Source organism: Rhopilema esculentum, chromosome 5 (genome assembly GCF_057945365.1).
Source record: "Rhopilema esculentum isolate cy_ngs chromosome 5, ASM5794536v1, whole genome shotgun sequence".
Taxonomy (NCBI): domain Eukaryota; kingdom Metazoa; phylum Cnidaria; class Scyphozoa; order Rhizostomeae; family Rhizostomatidae; genus Rhopilema; species Rhopilema esculentum.
This window is the reverse complement of record NC_142819.1, coordinates 1,392,445-1,415,841: the sequence shown is the minus strand read 5'-3', so window position 1 is coordinate 1,415,841 and position 23,397 is coordinate 1,392,445. Positions and strand designations below refer to the sequence as shown.

The 23,397-nt window shown below is 36.8% G+C and overlaps 1 protein-coding gene across 4 annotated transcripts in view; it reads right to left on the bottom strand.

Moving 5' to 3' along the window:
- Nucleotides 1-166: 166 nt before the first annotated feature.
- Nucleotides 167-23,397, bottom strand: part of LOC135690028 (nuclear receptor coactivator 7) — a 34,962-nt gene continuing 11,731 nt past the window's right edge. For all 4 annotated transcript variants that reach the window (XM_065207450.2, XM_065207451.2, XM_065207453.2 and 1 more), the window contains 13 exons: nt 22,538-22,660; nt 20,356-20,469; nt 19,399-19,586; nt 17,904-18,847; nt 17,221-17,419; nt 11,822-11,915; nt 8,789-8,857; nt 6,558-6,643; nt 4,609-4,678; nt 3,959-4,111; nt 3,005-3,103; nt 2,416-2,489; nt 167-1,893 (listed from right to left, as the gene is read on the bottom strand). In XM_065207450.2, coding sequence (XP_065063522.2) covers nt 1,758-1,893; nt 2,416-2,489; nt 3,005-3,103; nt 3,959-4,111; nt 4,609-4,678; nt 6,558-6,643; nt 8,789-8,857; nt 11,822-11,915; nt 17,221-17,419; nt 17,904-18,847; nt 19,399-19,586; nt 20,356-20,469; nt 22,538-22,660 — 2,349 coding nt within the window. In that variant the 3' untranslated portion in view covers nt 167-1,757. The remainder of the gene's footprint in view (nt 1,894-2,415; nt 2,490-3,004; nt 3,104-3,958; nt 4,112-4,608; nt 4,679-6,557; nt 6,644-8,788; nt 8,858-11,821; nt 11,916-17,220; nt 17,420-17,903; nt 18,848-19,398; nt 19,587-20,355; nt 20,470-22,537; nt 22,661-23,397) is intronic.

The window sequence follows — 23,397 nt, the reverse complement described above, 5'->3', positions numbered from 1 at the left end:
ATCCAAGACTCCATTATATACGAACAGCCCCACTAGAATCGGGTACTTGAATTAGGCATTTGAATAATAGCCAATGAAAACCAAATTGGTGATATTCTTTTTTTTGATAATGTGACAATTTCTGGCCAAAATATTCAAGGAAATTTATAAAATGAGTAAAAATAAATAGAATAGCTATGATTTGTTCTTTCTTCTCTGTCTATTTTTTTAAAATAAAACTATCAAAACGACACTTCGTTAAAATATAATATATTTACAAAAAAACAGGACAAAGAGAAAACAACGAAAATTAATGATCAAATACAATCGATAGGTTGATTTTTTTAAATTTTAACATTCAAATACTTCATAGACCTGGCCATGGTTATATAACGTGTATTTAACGAAGAGGGTTGAAGGGCTCTTTGTTCCAACGACGATAGGAAGCGGGTATTGAAAAAGACACCACTGTTCATTTATGGACGCAAAAAGGGCGGTGCTATCTGTCCAACATTAAAAAGCCGAATCCGTAGCGATCCGGTCCAAACAGGGATGATCCGGGAAGCTTCAAAAAAGCATTTAGAGTTCAAGTGCAAAGACAAAATGGACGACGGGGTGATTTTGCAATCGTTATTTGACTATGAAATGCGAAATGGCTTTTACTAGAAACCAGTTTGGCCAAGATCAAAGGAATACAGCAAAATAAGGTGTGGAAAGTTTTGAGGAGGAGTTGTGACATTAGTGTGACTGAGGGGGACAGAAGAAGTTGAAAAATTGACTTAAGTGACATTCAATATCCTAATGCCAAATGAGAAAAAATTCACAATAAGTATAAGGAATGAAATTCACAATGGGCAAAGCCACGACACCCTCTTGCTGCAACCATAGTCATTAGAAAAACTTTAGTCTAGAAGCAAACAATAGCACCTATGTTCTCCAAACACACAATATTTCTTATGACTATGCTGTAACTAAACAATTAAAACATAAGTGGCAGCTTCACATCGCTATTTCTTTGGCTTTCATATATTTGGGTGTCCAAGTACACAGCAGCCAGCAGACAAATACACCGGATAAACCTCCTTTTCAATTTTAATGCTGTACTAACATAAGGGCTGCTCAAAGTGTTTATGACAATAATTTAACTGAACGTGTTTGTAAAAGTAAAACCATAAAAACCACACATAACACTCTGGTTTAAGAGCTTCGCGATTGAAAATTCACTGTTTGTATTAAAAATTGACGTTCAAATATGTATTTAGTGAATTAACTATATCAACTATCTTAATCAAGTAAGAAAGAGGCCTAGGCCCACACAAGTTTTTCAATGTTTAAATTATTAAAGTAGCAGGTCTTGGGAATTTTATTTGAACAATTTCCAAAAAAAGATGTAAATTGAGTTGAAATGATCATTTTCTCAAGGTCTCAAGCTATAAATGGTTTCTAGCTAAACCTCTTTTTTTTCTTACCAAGGAGAATGGTTCATCAAAGTTTCCAGGCTGATGATTACGGGATAAACCCGGTGTACAGTAGAACAGGGGTTCAGTAATTCCCCTATGCTTAGAAACCGGGTTTTCCCCAAGAACACTGGAACTACTTGATTTACAAAGGTCATAAAAATATGGGTCTAGGTTCTGGTAAAACTGTACCCGAGAGAAAAGTGTATCGGTAAGTGTTATTGATTCCCGATAACGCCCTTAGGTGTGAAAGTGTCCCTGTTTTTGTTTGCTGCGTGATACTAAAAAATTAGGATTTTATTTACAAAATTTCACAAATATTTATTCGAATGACCACGCTTCCAGCCCCCGACATATAAAGTCCTCTTTGGATGACAGTGTCTCGTTGTCAAAAGTCTTACAAGCATGGCTTCTGCCATGATTGAGGTCTTCATCCAGCCACAGACCAAACATTCCACTGAAAAGACGAAATGCACTTTTAGAAAAGAGATACAACACAGCAGTCTGTAGAAACAAGTACAAAATTAATGTATCTTTCTGACAACACGAATGGAATATTTCTATCCTGAAAACGCTTGTTGCAAAGTGAAGGCCTGGCCAAGCGATTCAAGCATCCCGTAAAACATCGTAAAACATGGTGGCCAAACGAATAAAACATGTTTTTCAACAATATTGGATGATGTTTTATGCTGCCGTTCTATTTGTTGGACCAGGGCTTAAGGAAAAGATCAACGCAAGCGATGGGCATATTAAAATGTAAATTTATTGCTTTTTTGTCTGCTTCAATTGTTGAGTACAAATTTTCTTAGGAATCAGCGTTTAAAAGATATCCTTTTCTCACATCACTACGGTATCCTGCATTTTGTCCCTCAGACGCAAAGCAGGAGTATGGATCCCTCGGGACCTTCGTTGTTGCCTGCTTGGAGAGCAGTAGACTCCATCATGTCATTTTGTAATGATTACGATTAAATATACTTACTCTCCTCCCCCAACAGACAGACACTTGGTATCTCCTTTGATGAAAAAGCTGTTTATTCCGGTCCAACGATAGGCCTAGAAAATCGAAAGTCGGAATACGATAAAGATCCAACATATTGGTATGTAATAAATGACGAGAATTCCTAATTTTTCTGGCACTGAGCAAACATCCCTAAAATTGAAAATAAGCCGCTAAGGGACGAATATGCAAACTTGATCAAATTGTTTAGAAGAAAGAAGTTTGAAAGGGAAACTGCATTTTTGCTGAAACAAAGGTGAAAAGTCCACGTTTCTATAGAACAAGTTCACGGTTCTGGAGCTAGACAGAGATAGAGACAGAAAAATAAAAACACAACAACAGTTTGCCCTTAAAGGAAAAAGTTGTTGTAGGAATTAAATAGCTTTTGAAATAAAGTATAGAATTATAATCCAACATAATTTAAAAAGAGAAACAACTTGCTACAGTGTCTTCCCAACAAACAAATTAACTGATTCGATGATCAGGAAAATACATGGTCAGGAATGAAATTCTCTGAAATACCTCAACACCAATGATGGAAAAAAATTAATTGAAAATAAAACAAATTTACCTTAATTTTATTGTCTTTAAATGTAAACAACATCGATTCACCAGTTCCATAGAAGCCTTCGCTCACTTTTGGAGGGTCTGACATAAAAGCTCCAAATGTCTACAGAAGATAAACAAAACTTGGTGAGAAATGCCATTCAGATTTTAAACATCAACATCAACAAACTAACTGGTAAATAGTAAGCGAGCTAAACGCAAAAAAAAGCTTAAGGAACTACATTTGCAAGCTGAAACTTTTCGGCAACTGCTGGAGATACAATGGTCAATCTAGAAGTTCCTGGCATTAAGAACTACATACATCAAATATACAATGCAATACCTGCCCTGGGTATCATTTTATACTAGGCTTTTTCAATGATCATAATAGCTTTTTGAACAAAGTTGAAGAATCTTCACAGCCTTAATTAAACCGTCAATAAAGATATAACAAATCTACACAAATAGAAAACTAATATACAAAAAAAATGTTGGCTTTCCACTGGAATTACTTCAATATCTCTCTTTATTCTCTTTGTATCAAACGTTTACATTCATTAAATATAGCCCTGACATAGGAAATGCTCAATAGTTTCCCTTATTCACATTTATTTTTCATAAGTGGAACAAGCGTATATCAAGACAAAGATGCCAATGAGCTTGTAAGAAATGCAAACTACGTGACAGGCAATATCTTAACCAAGTGGCACACCTAACCCCCCCCCCCCAACTAGCTCACCCCTGGCCAGTAAGGACTATCTTTTATCCAATGACATTATCTCTCAGGTTTTCTAGTCCTTAAGCGATTCGAAATCTAAATTGGCACTCCTACTAAACTGAACTTCAGTGCCTTTACTCGTTACTTGGTAAACATTATGAAATACCATAACAAGACACAGCAAAAGGTTACCAACTAAGGCTAGAAACACAGCCGCCATTAAATTCTCATTAGCATACAGGAAATTTCCGAAAAACGTACCTTTCCGTCCTGATCGACAATAACTAACAGTATGGGCGTTTCTATATCTTGTGTATTGCGGTATAGCGTCTTCAGGCTGATGCCATGAACAGCTGTACTGTAAACGAGGTTCCATCGATGACCAATGGTTCTTGACGGCAACTCACGTGACAACTAAGGAATAATATTGGTAAAATGCAGAGGTATCTAATACAAAGGACTTCAAGTTAGGAGCTGCTGGCAAAGGTTGAGTTTTGATGACGAAGGAAGACCTGATTAACTCATGTAGTCATAAAAATTTTCATCTTCAAAAATCAATGTTGCAAGCACTACATGCGTTGAAGTTTTTATCAGCAACGGTTTTGAAGATATATGCAAAAACACAACAAAGTAGTTCCGTGTTTTACTGGGTAATAGAATAAAGTGTTTTACTGGGTAATAGAACAAAATCACATAACGAAATCGAGCTCAAATGGGCTGCGGTTTGAGATAAGAAGCAGAGATAAGAAGAATCTTAAAAGATAAATAGATGATTTGATTAGCTCAAATTGCTTTGCTCCTCAATACGTTGTTACATATTCTATCGCAACTGTAAAAACAGCCCGAGAACTAACTGTACACAATAGCATAACTGATGCTGTACACATATAGATTACATGGTTACACCTTACCGCCTCGATATGCGCGTTTTCCAGAATGTTTGACTCGTCTGTTAACTCCGGCACATCGTCTTCATTCAAGCTGATAAGAGAACAACAAGTTTACTGCGGGTATTTCAATTCACCATGCAAAACAATGTTAACTGGTGATACGCAAGTCTATACTATCAACAACAATGTTTAGAACTCAGGCTGGCAACATTAATCAGGTTTACTTTGCCTCTAGTGTTAGGAAACGAGCGAAGTAGTAAACGGCAAGGCAAGGGAGAATCATGATTACAGATCTGCTAAAAAAGTTAACAAAGCTGTCTTGGAATCTAAAGCAGGTATCGAAAACACACTTGAAAAGCACAGATAAAATACGAAAAAATCTTTATGCACGTTGTTGCGTAGATAAAATTGATACTCGCGCTGAATATTCCTTTAAACAATCACAAAACCGCGTGCATGATATGAAAATATCACCTGCACTGCCAAACTAAAACGCGACCCTTTCGAATTTCACACTGACAATACTGTGACGTTTTGCTTGACTTGACAACAAATGGCTCCAACACAGGCTGGCTGGGCAATAGGCCAAACAGCTGAAGCTCAAAGGGCAGTGTTGAGTTCTTCATTGACTTGACAAGATGTTGATGTGGAGCTTTCTTTATTTGCAACATCAAAGATCAAACAAACTTTGATGACTCTTGCAAACTCTTGCAAGTAATGACAGAAATGTTCGATCAACCTTCTGAGAAATGATTGTCTTTGTCAATCAGCCTCTTGATATTAAAAGTTCAAACAGCTCGACCCAAAGAGAGTCTCTCAAATCCAATGCGGTCAAGAATTAAAAAAATGCTTTGTAGTACAAATTACGTCATATTTCATGTTTATTTTGATGACGCAATTCCAGTGAAGTAACTTTGACGCAATACCAAGCAAATCCCGTAATACTGTAGTGGTCTGATGTGTTTGATAACGGTTTGATAAAAAGCTCTCGGTCTGATAAAAATCTCGTCCATTTAATTTTTGACAACTCCAAAACAGGCAGTGTATTATCCTTTGGCAATGCACGTGCCTACGTTACACGTCTCCTGACAAAAAGTCGTAAATCTCTCAACAGTAAACAAGATATGAATTGCATTCCATAAGTTGAAAATTCCCGGTTTACACAAGAAGGACTTCTCATTATGGTGTGCTCTAAGCTATATCTAGCGATTGTGTGTTTTCAACAAAATCGTGTTTCTAGTTCAGTATCCTCGCATTCACCAACGGCTGCACAAAAATGCACAATCTGAAGCAACGTGACTCGCGGCTGGAGGTTTCAAATAAAAGCGGGTACCAGTTTTCCTATTGAACCAACGACACCCGGAATACTGAATTCGCCAACACAACACTGACAGACAGCTTGATTAACAATCTCAATAAACAGGTTTTCTCTGTAATATAGATCACTATACTCGAGAGACAAACCGGTTTAACTAGTACTTGAAATAAGATTTTTGCTGACTAAGCAAAAACAATATTGCTGTTGCTATAGCAAACCAGCCGCACACCTCAAGGCAGAATCAAGCAAAATTTGTCCTAAGCAAAGATAATTCGATAATAAAGCCCCTATCAAAGTAGCTTGCTATTGGAAGGCAAAAAAACCACTTTGCTCTTTTGACAAAACGTCTTGCGAGTCTTTAATAACAACTTATATTTGTGTAGCTAGGCTTGGGTGACACAAGACGAAAATTTTGACGCGAAAATCTCTCATTTGGTTGCCAGATTTGAAGGGGTCAGTTGCCATTCTGTTTTAAGGCTCTTGGGTAACGCATTGAAAACCCTGTCATTCGGTCTCAACGCTCAAAGACATTTGACTTTTACTCCATACTTTTGTGACCAAGGACTGGAGAGCAGTTAATGGAACAAATAAACGAAGGCATAAGGACAAGAAGATCAAGAGGGCTATTCATTTTAACTGAGGACAAACTTACCTCGATAATGTCGATTTGCGAGATCCTGATAAAGGAGACGCCCGTAAGAAGCCTTCTTTGTACGGTTCTGCAAATTTTTTCGCTTGCTAAATGGGACATAAAAGGAAACCATGTTATGCAAAAAGATGGTATCTTTATCTCTAGCTTCTGGGAAGTCTTAGTGGAAAGCACATTCTGTTTATCATTCACAAAATAAATAAATACCAAATTAGCAAATTCTGCATTCAAATATAATTGTTTTAACAACTCAGAAGCATTGAAATGTATAGTTGGGAAGAGTTTGAAGGAAGTATGACAAGGGTATGTTCTGTATGTATTGAGATGAGTAGAGTTGTTTATCACAGAAGAGAAAGAGATTAAGCTCTAAGATCCTCCAGTAGTTAAATTCAAAGCAAAAATGTAAACATTCGTAAAAAAATAAGTAGGTTTACAGAATTCAAAATTTGAAACAAATAATTAAGAAAACTGATGGTTAATACATAGTTTATAGGCCTCAATACAGTTCAGCAATGATTGACAAGAATATTCCTGACCATGAAGTGTTCTTATTAGGTTTCCAACTTACATACAAAAAATGATATAAGAAGACGTGGTTACTATAACGGGAAACAAGTAGAAACAACTAGGAAACAAGTAGAAACAAGTAGAAACAAGTAGAAACGACTTGGAAAAATTTTAACTGCAGCACAATTATATTTATTTAGTGGAAATCCTGCATTAATAGCTATGATAGTAGATGTTGATATGGTATTTTTGTAAGAGGAATTAAACTATGAAAGCCTGATATGAAGTGCCAGCATTTTAGAGCAAGTCTCACTGGCATTGGGATTAACATGGAACAACTACCGGGAAGGTCGAAATAAAGCAATTTAAATTCTCGGCTAATAATTAAGCCTTTCCCCCCCCCCCCCTGAATTCAACTGCTTTAGGAACTTACCGGAACTTAGAGGCTTTAGGGTTAGGCTCCCAAACAAAACATTGTTCAAGAAGTAGATTGTCAACCTATACAACTTGTTCCTCTAGTATTCTGAAGTTTGTTCTTTTAGTTTATGTTGCTTTTGCTAAAATTAGCGTTGTAGAAACATAAGTAAGCATTATCACTGGGTTTCCGTAACCTCATCTAAGACATCAGCTTTTGCGATGGAGAACGACATGTCCGAACACTTAGGCCACTGCAACGAAGATGACAATGCCCACGTGGATGGATAAGCTTGCCTCGTTTTGGAGATCTAGTCGTTTCTACAAAGTCACAAATCGTTTCATGTTGTTTCTTTATCGTTTCTTCTCGTTTGTATTCGTTTCTTGTTGTCTCCTGTTATAGTAAACGCGATAAGAAGACCGGTTCAGCAGTATAACGTAGGGGACAGAGGGGAAGATCGCGTTTACTATAACAGGAAACAACAGGAAACAACAAGAAACTAGTACAAACGAGCAGAAACGATAAGGAAACAACATGAAACGATTGTTGTCTTAGCGGAAATGACTAGTCTCCAAAACGAGGCAAGCTTATCCATCCACGTGAGCATACAGTGTTGCCACACGTAGGGATTTCTACCTACTTTAGGGATTTCTACCTACTTTAGGGATTTTCAGAAGTTTGTAGGGAAAACCTACTGGATTAAATCAAGAAAAGTAGGTAGCTTTTTCTAATTGTAGGGATTTCTTTTAGTTTGCGGCCAAACAATCAAATTGCTTGTTTTTTTATAATCTCGAACATCGATTACCACCTATTTCCCCAGTGCAGTTTCCGAAAAGAGTATCATGAGACAATAATTTTCGCACCTTTTTAAACCAGTTGTAAAGAAGGAGATTAATTACACTCCCCTCCCTTGGGTACTCGCCATCAGATAGTCGTTTCTGCTTGTTTCTACTTGTTTCCTAGTCGTTTCTACTTGTTTCTAATTGTTTCCTAGTCGTTTCTATTCATTTCCTGTTATAGTAACCAGGGGGATAGATTGCCTTTCAGAATGGGGAATGGGAAGTAGGCACAACAATATTTTTCTTCTCGCTACAAGCAGAAAGAGAGGGATACCGAATATCAAGCGAAACTTGCAACTCATAAACTAACAAAAAGATGCCTACCCTGATGAAATTGTTCTGTATTTTTGTTTAGAGAACAAATTGGAGGGGCACCGTCCAGGGATTGCATCTTCATAAGGATCCCTCGGGTTTGGGATCTCAACGCTCTACTTTACTGACCACGCTGCGGTTAGAATAAGGTTGAAACTCACCTCGAATCTTTCAATCAGAAGTTCTTCAGCCGATGGACGAGCGAACGTGTCATCAATAATGCTGAGGCCCTAGTGGAAGAGATAAGAAATATCAGCTGTGGCATGAAGTTAGATTTTTATAAACACACAAACTAAAAATGTACAATTGAATAAAGATACAAGACATTGCCATTGCGAACATGATAGGCATAGGAAGCCTTTGATCTTAACAAGCAACAATGCAGTCATACTTCACGGTATACCATGTTTGTCACATCTTAGGGACAACTGGCTTAAATCAAATGATGCTGACGTCACTGATTTAGCAGAAAATTCAAAGGTTTACATATCTTGGTCTAGTTTTTAGAAACAGATATATGTTGAATGTTGACTCTGTTATCTTGAATGCTTTACAGGAAAGTTAAAAGACTGGTAGAGAGGGATGAAGCACTACATTTGTTTGTCTTTTGGTGGTGATTCAAGCGATGATTAATGTGATTCAAGAGATGATTAATGTGATTCAAGAAATGTACTGATTTATGAATAAATTTCAGCGTCGATTCTAAATTTTTAGGGGATAATCTTTTGTCACCATAAGCATTACGCGCACAACCGTTTCGGGATTTGACCGTTTCGAGACGCGACAAGATCGTTAATCGTGCCAAGAAGATCACACCTGTAAATATCATATGCAAGGCATCGTAGTAATGTTTCATCAAAAGTTACGTCATCCATTAGAAACATTATCCTAATATACAAGTAGAAGTGCGAATTTTTCGCCCGACTGTTGTTTTATTAAATGAAAACATTTTTATGGCGACAAACTTGCAAAATTTGGCTGAAAATTAATTTGTACGAAGATTTACTTTTACGAAAATTGTTACACCGACAGTTTCTGTTGTAGCATTGGGAGGAGAAATTTAGAAAAACCCAGGACCAAGAAAATGTTATCTGATATCAAATCTGTACTGTGTGAAAATATAATCAAATAAAAGAATAGTCAACAGAGAATGGAATCTTAACTTCAGGTAATATCAGCATAAAAAATAATAGCCTAAACAAAAAGCCAAATATTCTATCAAAAATTAAATAAGCATTTAACCAAGGTTTCTCGTTTTCTCATTTAGCACAAAGTTTCTCATTAGTCTCGGATACTGATTTTGCCCAAATCTTACATTAACTGTCTCTGACCATAGCCATTAAGAAAATGCCTTGCCCTAGGAAGGGAGGCTGAAAAAACTGGTCTGTATGCAGGAGCAATAGCAGAAGTGCTAATGTTTGTGATTTAGATCAAAGGAATATGTTGCCTTCCTTGCAAAACTCTGAAGATACTTCTGGATTCAAGATTAGCTAAAATATTGTTGTTTCGACTTGTTGATTTTGCCAGCCAGGGGTGAAGCGTTGAGATACTCGGTTGTTCCTCCGAAGGGTCATCCACCCTCACAACGCTGGCACAGATGACAAAGAGAACACAAAAAGAATATTTTGCAAAGAATGCGACTTGAAGAGGTCCAGATTGCTCCACAATCCTTATTAACAGTCAAAAGCACCGACAATTTGATGGAGTCACTTGTGGGTAACTTCCTCGCTTCGACCTGATGTCTCTAGCACTTGGGTGTGAAAAAGGGATAGAAAGAACAACAGAAACCAAATCCAAAAATAATCGGTGTTTTTATTCGGTACAAGATTATCACCTGTATTTCCTATCCACCATTTTCTCTGGCTTATCGATCTAAAATTGAGGCCAAAATTGAGTCTCCTTTGCTTAATATCACATAAAGAATGCAAATTAACTCAAAAAGAACAACAGTTCGCTTTGATATCTAGCCTTCCTTAATTTTTGGTTTTATGGAAAATAAAGAAATCTTACGTTTAGGAGGAGAAGGCGAGTAGCGATGAAAGATCAAATCTATCCAGCATTGTCCTTTTGGGAAAAGTTGATGAACAATAGAAAGGGCAATAGAAACAGCACAAGGCAGTTATCTAAGACAATAGACCTCACACATTTAGGAAACACATGTTGACAAGCATCGGAGACAGACAAAGAAAAATTATGAATATTCTCAAGGTAATTTGGAATATGAAATAAGAGAGTATCGCCGAAATGACTTTTAAAGGCCCAGGGGCCTGCAAATATGTGCAAATATCATAGGCAGCTGGAAGGTACAAATAAAGGAAACCACCTTATCAACAATGGCAGAACCACCTTAACATATCAGTCACTTTAAAGTTGTAAATCATAAAATAGAGCCAATATTAATTATCAGGTAAAACAGTAGACTTCACGCATTAAGAGTATATAAACTTTAAAAGGTATTTTCAAAGGCTGCAGCAACAAAATTTGAAGCGGTGCACATTTAGCAACTATGCTGGCATTCGTCAAGCTGACAAGGAAATATGATCAGCGATGGAAAGTTAGCAAACGGCTGCAACCAGTGGTGTAGTGCTATCAAAATAACAAGGGGGACTATTGCACATAGTGTTGCTCAAAACAATAGCAAAAGTAGAAATTGGTCATACTTTATAATTTGGTCACAAAGTATGCGAACGTGTGTATTCTGTTTATTCAGCTAGAATAATATAAGCATTTGCAGTAATACATCAATACAAAGCAGCCCTGATTTAATTTCAATTACATTCTTTTTCTTTATAAGAACACACTTTATGAAAAAACTGTGGTTCGATTTCCCAAAAATAGGAAAAAGCCTCAGGTAAAAAAGTAGAAAAAACACTGTCATTGAAAATTCCCTTTTATTATAACAAAACAGAACCGATTTTAGCAGCTAATCAACCATGCCTGTGAAATATCACGCGAAAGAGTTATTTCGTGGACTTAAAAAACCTTTTTATTGTAGGAAGTTGAATAAAATCAATGTTGAAATAATAAAAACAATGTTAAAGGCACACGAGATTCAATTTTCGAAAAAATAAGAACATCGAGCATCGGCAAAAATTACCCCGTTTTTATTAAAAAAGAGTGTACTTGCTTGGGTAACATTAAATTCAAAGTGCTTTTGGATTTGTTAAAACACAAATAGAAAATTTTAGACTTACATCTGACGTTCTACTGAAATCGTCGCCTTGGTTCTCTGGGCCATGCTTTGCGATTCCTTTCCAAGTTGTGAAAAATGTGTGCAACTGGTTGACCCTTTGAAAAGAAGTCAAACAATGGTATCATACAGACGTCGTGAACGAAGAATTCATAAAAAAAGAAATGATCGAAAACTGAAGTATCATCCTACCATTTAGTGCGCACCATTCTGAAGCGATCGATTCACGTGAAAGACTGCGTAATCAAAACATGGCTATTTTATAGGACAGCTAATTCCATTCACACTTTAACGATGCACATGACACCTTGAATTTACTCCACACAATGCAATAATACAACACATAATGCTTGATATTAAAAACATGCCCCGACAAGAGAATATTTAAAGGAAACGAAGAAGCATATCAAGAGCACTAAAAACGTTTTTAGCAGGTGCTATTAACTTCAAATGCAACATACAGTAGCTTCAGCTAAGCTACGATGCTGGCTAAAAGTCTTAGAACACCAATAGTATTTTTGTCATTCCCATTAGCTGTTTCCCCTCTTCCCTTTCAAACAATGCTGAATTATTCTCAAAAGAAATGAACTTTTCGAACGAAACCTGTATTTTCAGACATTAGAAAAACCAAAGTGAATTTCTAACATTGTTTTAGGGGGAAGGGGGCAACTCAGCTCCTTCTTTGGGGCGAATTGCAAATTGATCGAGAATTGACTGAAACTGCTTAGGCGTTCCAACTACTTTTGCCAAGCTGCGAAGAAAAATGCTCCTAATGAAAGGCGCCCCTAGTTCGTTCATGCCCCAGGTTCCAGGCGCGGCGTTTCGATGTATAAAGTAACTGCTGGTCGTTCACGGTTCTAAACCGCGCCCTCAATTGCACGTGCGAAACCTTAATAAAATTGACGGTGCATATTCAATTGACCTCACTATCTCCATTGAACAATTATGACACTATCTTAAACCGATAACGAAAATCATATGGTGCTAGAACCGACACTTTATTTGCACTCCTCAAGATACATTAATTACACCAATAACAGGGCTTCAATAACCGTTGTACAGCATCTGCATCTGTTTAACACAGCAACAGCAACCGTTTTATCCATACCACACCTTAATCATATGGCAGGCCATCGTAAATTGGAGCTTAACACAATTTTGAAAGTCTTAATATTCTTTAAAGGATAAGTTTTGCGAGAAAATTACTTCTCATTACATGGTATGTAACCATAATTTGGAAAATATATTCTTGCAAAAATTAAAAAAGCAGGTTGCTCAACATATTTGACAGAAAGATGTCACTGATGATAAAAGAAAACACATATGGGAAATCAAACTTTAAATTAACCAAAAACAGGAAATCAAACTGTTTATACCGATTGAATATAAACGATTGCCCTATTGTTGTTAGAACCCTATTCTGGCGTTACTCGGTAAATTTTCATGTTGATAGCAAAGATCGTTGACAGTTACACAATATCTCAAAAGTTTGATAAAATTTTTAAGTAGTAAAACAGTTCCTTTTGCATCCTGTATTTTCCCTGGTAAAGCATCTTTCATTTTGGCTGGTCATACAGATCTTTTTGAGTCCCTCCTTGTGACAAGAATCTCTAAACTTCAACCGTTATTCCTTCTCGGTCAATATTTTACTTCTGGATGCAGGAATTCATGGATATATACTTCCCCAGTTCTATTCTTTACAAAGACTCGTCTAGCACGCATTGGAAAACCTTCTTCAATTTTGATGTTAGGTATAAAGCAGTGCTGAAGAGTTTTTGCTTCCGTCCCAATTCACATGTTATTTTATTGGTTAAGATGGCATTGTCCCAGACCGATATGACCCCTTGGATCAATATGACCCGAGAGTCATATCGGTCCAGACCAATATGACACCAGGGTCATACCGATCCAGCGAGAGTCATATTGGTCTGGGCAAGAAGAATGAATTTGAGGCTTTATAATAGGAGGTTTCTGGTAGGCCTACTGTTGCTGGTTTGAATTTATCAAATCCAAATTCCATGAATTTAGATGTGTAAATGCTTGTTTGACTTTCAAAATATGTTTTGGACTAAGCCAAAGAATGGCTTATTTTAGATTTATCTGGATAATTCTTCAAATTGGCTGAATATTTGAATTTTTTAAGCAGCTGTTTCGTTTGTTATTCCTCTGCTTTAATAGGCATTATAGTTGCCATTTTGTATTCTATCTTTTCGCATTGTTGAGTTCTTCCTTTTATTCTTTAAATCTACTTGCTGAAAGTATGTATGTGTTTGTCGTCCGTGGAGCAGCACTGCTGCCGTGGTCTTTTCATTTCATTGGAATTTGTTAAGCTTCTGTCGTGGCCTGCGCGCTGCAAAAATGCATTCAAGTTGTGTCAATCAACAATAGGCATGAACAGCGCCAAACAACAAGGAGCAATCCAAAGTAAAAGTTTCTAAAGATTATCTAATTCCCCCGGAGAGGCCGGCAGGGTTTTCGCTTGCCATTTCTTAAAACGTATTGCAATCGAGGCTAGTAACATCGGGGGTCATATTGGTCTGGGAGTCATATTGGTCTGGACCGATATAACCCTGGAGTCATATTGGTCTGGGAGTCATATTTGTCTTGAACAGCATCAATGTCTTTGTTATGATTATGTACTTATGATTCAGGCCTTGTAGAGAGGGTTATGTTATACGTCCTCCCTAAAGCGGTGAAACACGTCCAAGAAGTGCTTTTCTTTCCACAATTTCTTTCAAGAACAGAAATTAAAATTTCAATCAAAATAAGAGAGGGTTGAAAAAAAGAGCATTGAAAATTTGAAAGCGCCGGGATAAAAATGTGTCTCGAATTTAATTAAATACCACGTAATTTGGCCAGCCCGTGAAAATCTACTCCTGTACAAAATTTCGTGGCAAGTTAATTGAGATTTAGTACGGCCTTTCTCCAGGTCATGCAAGCTTCTCCAACCACAGGTTTTTCTTTTAGAAGGCCTAATTCAACTGCCAACAGAATTCATAATAATAATCATAACATAGACTGATCACAGCATCCCAGTGTCGAACTGATTCGATTTGCTTCTCATTACACCGTTTAACTTGTCCCATTGCGCCAATCCGCAAATTACATCTATGGCATTTAGAGTTAGAGAAGAGCTGGGACCAAGTTGTTTTAAGCCATAGAAATTTAGTTACCGCGTATAGAGTTTTCTTGGTATAATTCGAATGATGACAATTCTGCGATCTATACACACGTGACGGTGCGCCTAGACAAGTTGGCACATACGGCGGTCCTGTTGCATTTTAGTTTAAGTGTACCATGAGAATATTTGAAAAATATCGGTAAAACGTTTAGACTCTCGATACTTGTCTTGCTTTTAAAAAAGAATGCAAAACTTATCGTTCTTACCTTTTGGAGTCATTAAACCGGAACTTAGTGAAAGGCAACACACTGCAAAGCGAATTCAACTTGAACAAACCATCTAACAAAGAGTCAAATATTATCCACAGCATTAGAATACAAATCTCTCTTCGTTTCAGCCACTTTGAAATTAGCCTCGTTTTTACCACAAACAATCCTGCACCAATAAAAATCAAACTATGTGTTCGCACCGGTAGTCTATCGATTAACGACGGAAAATCGATGTTTTCATAACCATCGCTCTCAAACAAACAACCATCTTTAAAGCGAAAAATAGACTGCTTTCCATTGTAGATACTGCATTGGCATCCCACAGATTTTCAGATCTTGCCCTCAAGGTAATTGAAAGACACTCATAGCAAGTGGCATTATCGATAGCGCGTTTCAAAAGACCAACAAACCTGGTATATCGTTCGAGAATGGAATTCTCAAAATTTTCGAACGGTCGATTCTTACGATTTCGCCTTTCAATCGCATTTGTTTCGATACCGAAACCGATTTGGATGATAGGTTTATGATAACTGTGCACCACTTAGTTCGTCAATTTGCGTTTTTTAATTACTGATACTGAATTACTGAATAGTGATTCCAAGGTCCATGATCAAAGATACGAGGCTCTCATCTCTCCTTAACTGGGGTTTATACAGGCAGTACGCATCTTCTATAAGCGCTAATTTGCTATTTCCATTAAACTTCAGTAGCTAGTTGCATAGTAAGATTCCTTCCGGTTCTATATACAAAAGACTGTAAATTGTCATACACAAGTTTCACGACCGAACTCTTTCTCACACCAAAACCAAATGTTTAGGGTCCTTAAGCTCTGAAATTATTAAGCTTCGAATAGGCTACCTCCACAATCTGAGTCTAATTGACATGATTCATCAAACATGCAATTGCGATAAATCGAACACATCCAGCATGGGCACTTAAGCCCTATTGCAACTTCCATGTCAAATAATCAACTATCATGCTAGAAGACAATCCAGGTTCTAATGTGGGCAAGACGGGGAGCATCGCATTTTTGCCTGGAAATGTTTCCCTACAGAGCCTTCTCTACTGGTGTTAGCTCAGTGGCAGTTGCTGTTTGAAAAGGTTCAAATCAACAAATAATATTTCTTCTACCAAAATACAATTAATGTTCCTGCAATTTTCAGGACTATCCGAATGAAAAAACCTGCTCACAATAACTTTACCAGAAAAATGAAACTTTTCTTTCTGCTTTGATAAATAAATCCTTCGTAAAATGGAATTAAACATAACCCCCAGATTACACATTTCAAATGAGCAGGTTTCTACAAATCTAATACAAATGACAAATAAACTGTGTTCTCAGCTTTGAAGGACACTTGTTAGAACCCTTTTAAAAAGAAATGCTGCAATCATGTATGCTTTAGATACCCGCACGTGAAATTAACCAGCTGCTGCCTCGATGCAAGATAAAACTTGAAATAAGCGCCTTTTCCGCCTTGGAAAGACTTACGTATTGCCAGAAAACAGCAGGACCACGCGCCTCGTTTGCAAATAGCCTCGTTTGGGATCTTCTTAAAGGCAGAACAGCGCTATACATTTCACAAAATGGTTGATGACATGTTTGCAAGAAAAATGATAGAACCGAATTATCCAAAAAACCTTGTGCACTCTTAGTAAAGAATGTTTCAATGTAACTGTAACTAACTGGATTTCAACATTGCGAAAAGTATTTCTTAAAGAAGTAATGGACCAGAAATAGCAGCCTAAATTTTGGCAGTAGGCTGAAAGGTAGATAAACAGTTTTCAGAAGTCTATAGCAAAGCTCCTTTCGTGTCGGTTAGATGGTGTCTTTCAAACCGATGAAATGAAGTCATCCATTCGACCCTCATGGAAAAGAGCCCAACCACTGATGGGTCAAAAACTTATTTAGTAACAAATTCCGAAGCAATGCTAGCCTAATATGTTACCATGATTTATCTCCCATGACAAGTCTCTCAAGGCAGACATGATCGTAAAATTTTAAGTAGGCATTACCTTTCCTGGGGAACAGCAAACCAGTGTTCCATCCTCTGCTGATCTCTGTTCTGAGGAATCCCCATGATGTGCGTCTCCAAGTTTGACGGTCTGCACCAATGTGCTTTGTGAATCCTGAGACAGAGATAGACCAGCTCATCTGCAGTGAGTGAAGCAGGGCGAGGTTTTGACAATTCCATTTGACTTGTGTCCATGGTTTCTATAGCAAAAGGTATTTTCAATCATATTTATCAAGTTCAACACGAAAGTAGGATAGATGGTGGAAGGTACCTACTACCCCACTTGACATCCAGCTTCTGTTAAAGAAACACTGTCGAATTTCCACAATATAATCCTATTTATTCGGACGTTTTCAAACAGCTGTTATCAATGATATTTAAAGTAGTAGGGAAAGTATTCAGAGAAATGAGAAAACCCCAATAGCGAAAGCCAAAGCAGAAGAAAAATCTTAGCTTTATCATTTCTTAATAATTAAAAAAAGGTTGGTTGAATATTATTTGTTGACGATTTACGTCCGTCGAATTTTTCCTTCCTTATCTTTTATCACGAAATTATTCTGCTAGTTTAAACAACAATATTCTACACTGCAGGATTACTGACGAGTGGCCAAAATTTTTGAGAAGGCTCTTCGGGCATACCAACTCTGGAAAGTCATAAGAGAAACTTAGGGAAGGCATACTTACCAGTAAAATGTCCCTCATCGTCACTATCAACGCTATACCGAATGCCTCGTTTGCCAAGCCACTGCCTCGCTTCATCGCTCAAACTTGATGATTTTGGTGACATGGGCCTATTTCCCACATCATTAGTAAGACCATGCTTTAAACTTGATCTCGTGGACGTAAAACTTGTGCCCTCTGATATTCCACTGTCTCTACTCGCGTCAATTTGAGACAAAGATTCCCCTTCAATGAAAGAATTAGCATTGCCTTTATCACCGTAAACATACGAATCTTCGAGTTTCCCCGATGTCTCTAACTTTATTGCATTTCCAGTTAGTTTCTTCATAGAGTTTTTCGGCTGGATTTTTGTGTATATTAGTCCTGAGTCGTCATGCATTGCAACTTTAGAATTTTTAATACTGTTTTCTTGGATTTTGCGGGGTGTGCTAGTGCACTTTGTGTCCATAATATCGATGCTGTCTCGCGCTCCTTCTGCGTGTTTCTGCGTGTTTTCATTTGATTGTTTTGTAAATATATCTGAATCTTTTATGGCGCCGTCCATCCGATCGTGATTTGTAAATGAACCACGAGACGAAGATGTCTCAGCCGTATAAATCGAATTAACAATATCATTTCCTTTTACTCTTCCTTCAACAGTTAGATTGTCCAAATCTGATCCAGTTTTGGAACTTTTCGTACAATTACAGCTAGTAAAAGTGTCGTCTTGAGATAAATTATCAGATAATGTAGAAGTTTGTGACAACGGTATCTGGTCTTTCTTCGTTTCGTCGAAACGAGAGTTCGTTCGATCTATCGATTCCAAAGAATACCTTTCCCTCATGTCTGAAAAATTGGATTCAGACAACATACCAATTGTATCTTGTGATACATAATTGCTTGTGTTCATTGAAAGATTTTCCCTTTCTGCCCAAGTTTTATGGCCTGACGTCACCAGTTTTGGTATACTAGGAAAAAACAATACATTCTTTGAGATCAAAATTTTCCTGTAAAACACAGTACAAATACTCATCATTAAGATAAGAATGAAATTATTAGATATGTGATAATCTTCTAGAGGAAACAACATTTCAGCATTCAAAACAGAAAGAAGCTAACAAGCAGCTAAATACCACAAAACCAATAATTTAGATATGTTTAAAACTTAAAGAACATAAGGAAATCTTTGATAAAACAAGAGCACGATCATTTGAAAGCTAATAATATAGCAAAAAACTTTAAAGACAGAAGAGAAAACATTAGTGAGCTAAAATCAAGCTAAAATTATCATAACTTTAGTGTTACAAGAGCGTCAAATTCGCATAAAAAATAAATAAGTTGAGGAATATATGTAAAAAGAAAATAAAATGTTAAAGGGCATGAAAAGAACAATTTTAAGAGAGTTCACGTTTACATGAAATGGTTTCTAATATTTACAAGGACTTTGGGTGCACAGACGCACTGCTGACAACAGAAAGATAAGATGGAGTTTAAACATAAACGCGAATTCACAACTCACAATTCGGCGGATACGTCTCCCAAAACCATGGCTGCTATATCATTGTAATATGCAATGCTTCTCGTTGCTTTCATTGGACATTTTACCGTGTATGCATCCCGCCCTCTGTCAATGACCAAATGGTCAGAGACGCTTGGGTTAAACATGACCGTCTGGGGAGTCACAAGCAGAACACCTGGTACCACGCCCTGAAAAAAACACAATACAGGAGCTATCTCAAATGTCCTCAGTTCCTCGTCTTTGTATCATTCCTTTCTAGATATCTAGCTCAAACTCTCATATTTGTTTGATATTAAAACCGTTTTTATTAAAACTTCTATAAACATTTGTTTGGATTTTATTGAAATTTAGAAATTTTTTTACATTAAACAACAATTTTACAAAAATTTCATAGACAGTTAAAAAATTTTCTTTATGGGTAAATAGTTTTGCAGCTCATACATTGAAAAACAAAAAAAAAGAGTATATACCTGTTATCAAAACATCCAATGTAAATAATACACAATTTTATAAAACTGTGATTTTTTATACAGGGGACTTTTTAACGACTAAATAATACTAGTAAATAACTGTGGCACGACATAGACTGTCATACCTTACTAAAATGCATATTAATGAGTTTTCGCATTATCATGGAAATTCAAGGACGGATAAAACTGTAAACAGAAGGAGGCCACTCTAGGGATAAAGCAAAATTTTCACATGTCCCAAAAACCTCACATTTGTCATGTTTCTCGGTATTAAGATTCTAATGTCATTGTTCGAAGACTGCTATAAAAAGAGGGAGGCAAAGAGAGAGGTTTGTTGTTCAATGTAAGTAAACCTGTAAATGTTTATCTATTTTCGATGCAACTCAATGGATGGCATCGGTGGGACAGAACTTGGCAGCATCAGAGTTGGCACGATGCTTTATTCCCAAGAGGTTCAACCACCTGATAATGAAATTGCCAAGATTACCTGTCCATCCGTGATGTATCGTCCATTTATTCTTAAATATTTCTCAGAAACTTCATCCTTTCCATTATCACTCTTCCTTAAAAGTTCTTCCATTTGAAAATCAGGACTCAAGGACTGTGGAAAGAGATACAAATATTTCAAACAAGAAAAGCTCGCATCAACCCCTTAACAATATTTTTAATAATACTTGCTACAGCAAGCTTAATAATATTTTCATTCAACTGAGCACTGAACATTCCATATGCAATATTACAGTATTTGTATTGAACAGGCCTGTGAAATCAATATGATATAGATGCTTTAGTTAAATCTTTGATAGGTTTATTTACAAGATCTTTTCAAATGCTTTTACATGGTTTTATACTGTTGCAAAATCAGATCAGCTTTCAGATGGTTAATCGAGTAGAAACAATGCTTTTGAGATCAGAGAGTGGCGATCACTGATACATTTAAGGCCGCAGAAATCTACTGCTTCCGTTTCTTAGGCCGTGGTGTACATTTTAGATTAAAACGACCTTATTCAAACCGGCTAGTATTGCGGATGAATTGTAGAGTCAAATTGAGAATGTTTCCATTGGCGTGATAAGGGAAATTTTCATTGCCATATAGTAAAAGCTGAGTTAGAGCCATATTTGACAGGTTTGTAGGTCCAAGAGGTCGTAATATGTCCAGTAAGACTCCAGCACAAAGAACTTGTCTTTGAGCAGCGAAAGAAGGGCAAAGCAACAAGAAATGTTCCGCATCCTCAATGCCATCATTTGAAGGGCACATTGGGTTTAAAGTATCCCTCAAATTGTGTTTGAATTTGTGACAGTTTAATTTGCTTAGACGAACTCTAAGTTGAGTGAGAATGGATAAACCTATTGGATCATGGATTCCGAAGACAGACTTTACAGCGTATCTTGAAATTGGAAATTGAGCGGCGTATCTTGCCATTGCTCAACTTGACAATCGTGAAACCTTCTCATTTTGAAACATGAGATGTAACATTAAAGAATCGTCCGCTTAAGATTTCGTTTACATCGAAAATTCGTTTCTCTCGATTTGTTCTCTTTACTAGCGCAAACTTTACGGTTATCTCAAGAAACACATTCAAAAACAAAACAATAAAGCAATGCTAAAACACAGAATCTTTGCCACGACAGTTTCTACATTCATAACGTTCGTCGAAATTACCTTACCTTCATCCGCATGCTGTGCTACGTTGGACTGGAATATCGGTATAAAACTAATTCAAAACTTCTTAACAGAAACCAGTCGGTTTAAAGTGACATGTTGAAGGTTCGTAACTAAATGACATTATCTGAATAGGGCTGACGGTCTATTTAACCATAAGCTGTAAGTCCAAAAATCTTTTAAGAAATATAGAGAATAGCAACTAAAAGATTGATCCTATTATACGCTGGAATTGCACAAAAACCAAATTGTATTGAAAGCTTAGCTTTGAAAACTTAGAGACACTTATCAGTTTATGAGTGCGAGATTAGAGAACTTGGCCGTGCCTGTCCAAACTAAACTGAACAAAAGCAAAAGGTAATGAGTTTCCCAGACCTGATTGTCTCAAGCAAAAGCACAAGAAATGCTTTTTAAAATTGTCAACTGTTGACTTGATACGGGTGCCACATTGTACCAAGAAACCTTCAATTTACAATTCTGAATTACTTTGTTGAAATAATTAAATTCAAATTGTTGGTGTACTGAAAACTGACTTAAATCAAAATAGGAGCAATTTCTTCTCGAAAAACTAGAACAACACACTTGCTTTCGAAAAACAGGCTTACTGCAATTGCATAAAAAACGAAATGCAATAAACTTGCTCGTTTTGTTGATAAAATACAAAAATTATTTTCTAAAAATCATTTTCGCCGACATGAAGGATTGAATTCAGGAATATCAAGTATTTCATACTAGAATTTGACAGACGTTTTGTTAAGGTTCCATGGCGATAGGACAAGAAAACTCTGGGTTTTCAGTTTTTGCTTTGTCGTGAAAAAAAGAGCAGGTTATTTAATTTCAAACCTCAATCCTGGACAGAAGATGTTGGGATTTATACCCCTTCCCCCAAGTTCACTATGGTCCTCGATGGTAACATTCCCTCTTATCCCGATAACGACTATCATGTTGTTTATGTATTTTATTCAAGAACAGAAAAGAGCATTCTGGAAACAAATGTCGTACTTACGTCCTGTCTGCCTGGAAATGGCCTCGTCTTCGGTGGTTTGGTGACGAGTTCCAGTTCATCTTTCTGCAGCTTTTTCTCGACCTGTCTCTCAAGCAAGTTTATTTTCACCGGCACAAACAATGTCTGGAAAACGAAGATTATAAATCACAAACACCAATATCAAATCACATCTGACGATACCGAGATAAAATAGACGTTTAGAAGAAACAAAGCAACAATGTAAAGGTGAGTTTCAGAAAAATCATAACTTTAACACTGGTGTGGGAAACAAAGTAAAGGAAACAGTTGATATGGGTCTCAGAGAGCTATGTTTGTCATTCCAGGGAAAAGTTCATTTGTTGCTTGTTGGGGCAACGAAACTTTAGTTCAGGTCTCATGGAAGGACAATGACAAAAGAAAACTCAAATGGAAGATTTCTGTTTCTATGGCTCGGAGATAGTTGCAAAAAGTATCTTGTCTTAGGAGCACTCCGACTTTCAATGGACATACATTTCCATAGGTAAAGATAAAATGAAATAAGGATCAGTTTTAATGCATGGCTTCCATTTCCCCGTTTCATTTTCTCCAATTTTGGACAAATTGATTACTCAAACATTTTGTCCCTGTCTCTTCGTAACCGGGTCTTAAAAAATACGCAATAAAGATGCACTTAAAGAAGGGAAAGTTGCCCCGCTGTCCCCTATGACAGTTTTTTTAAACTTCCCCTTTGTATTAGGGATAAATGCTTGTCCTTTCGGTGAAGTCCCTTAGTAAATGCCTTGCTGGAAAATTCAATACCATTGCAAAACAAACACAAGTGAAAATAAAATTGTGATTTATCAATATGTAAGCACTGTGAAACGTCCAAAAATCTAGTTGGA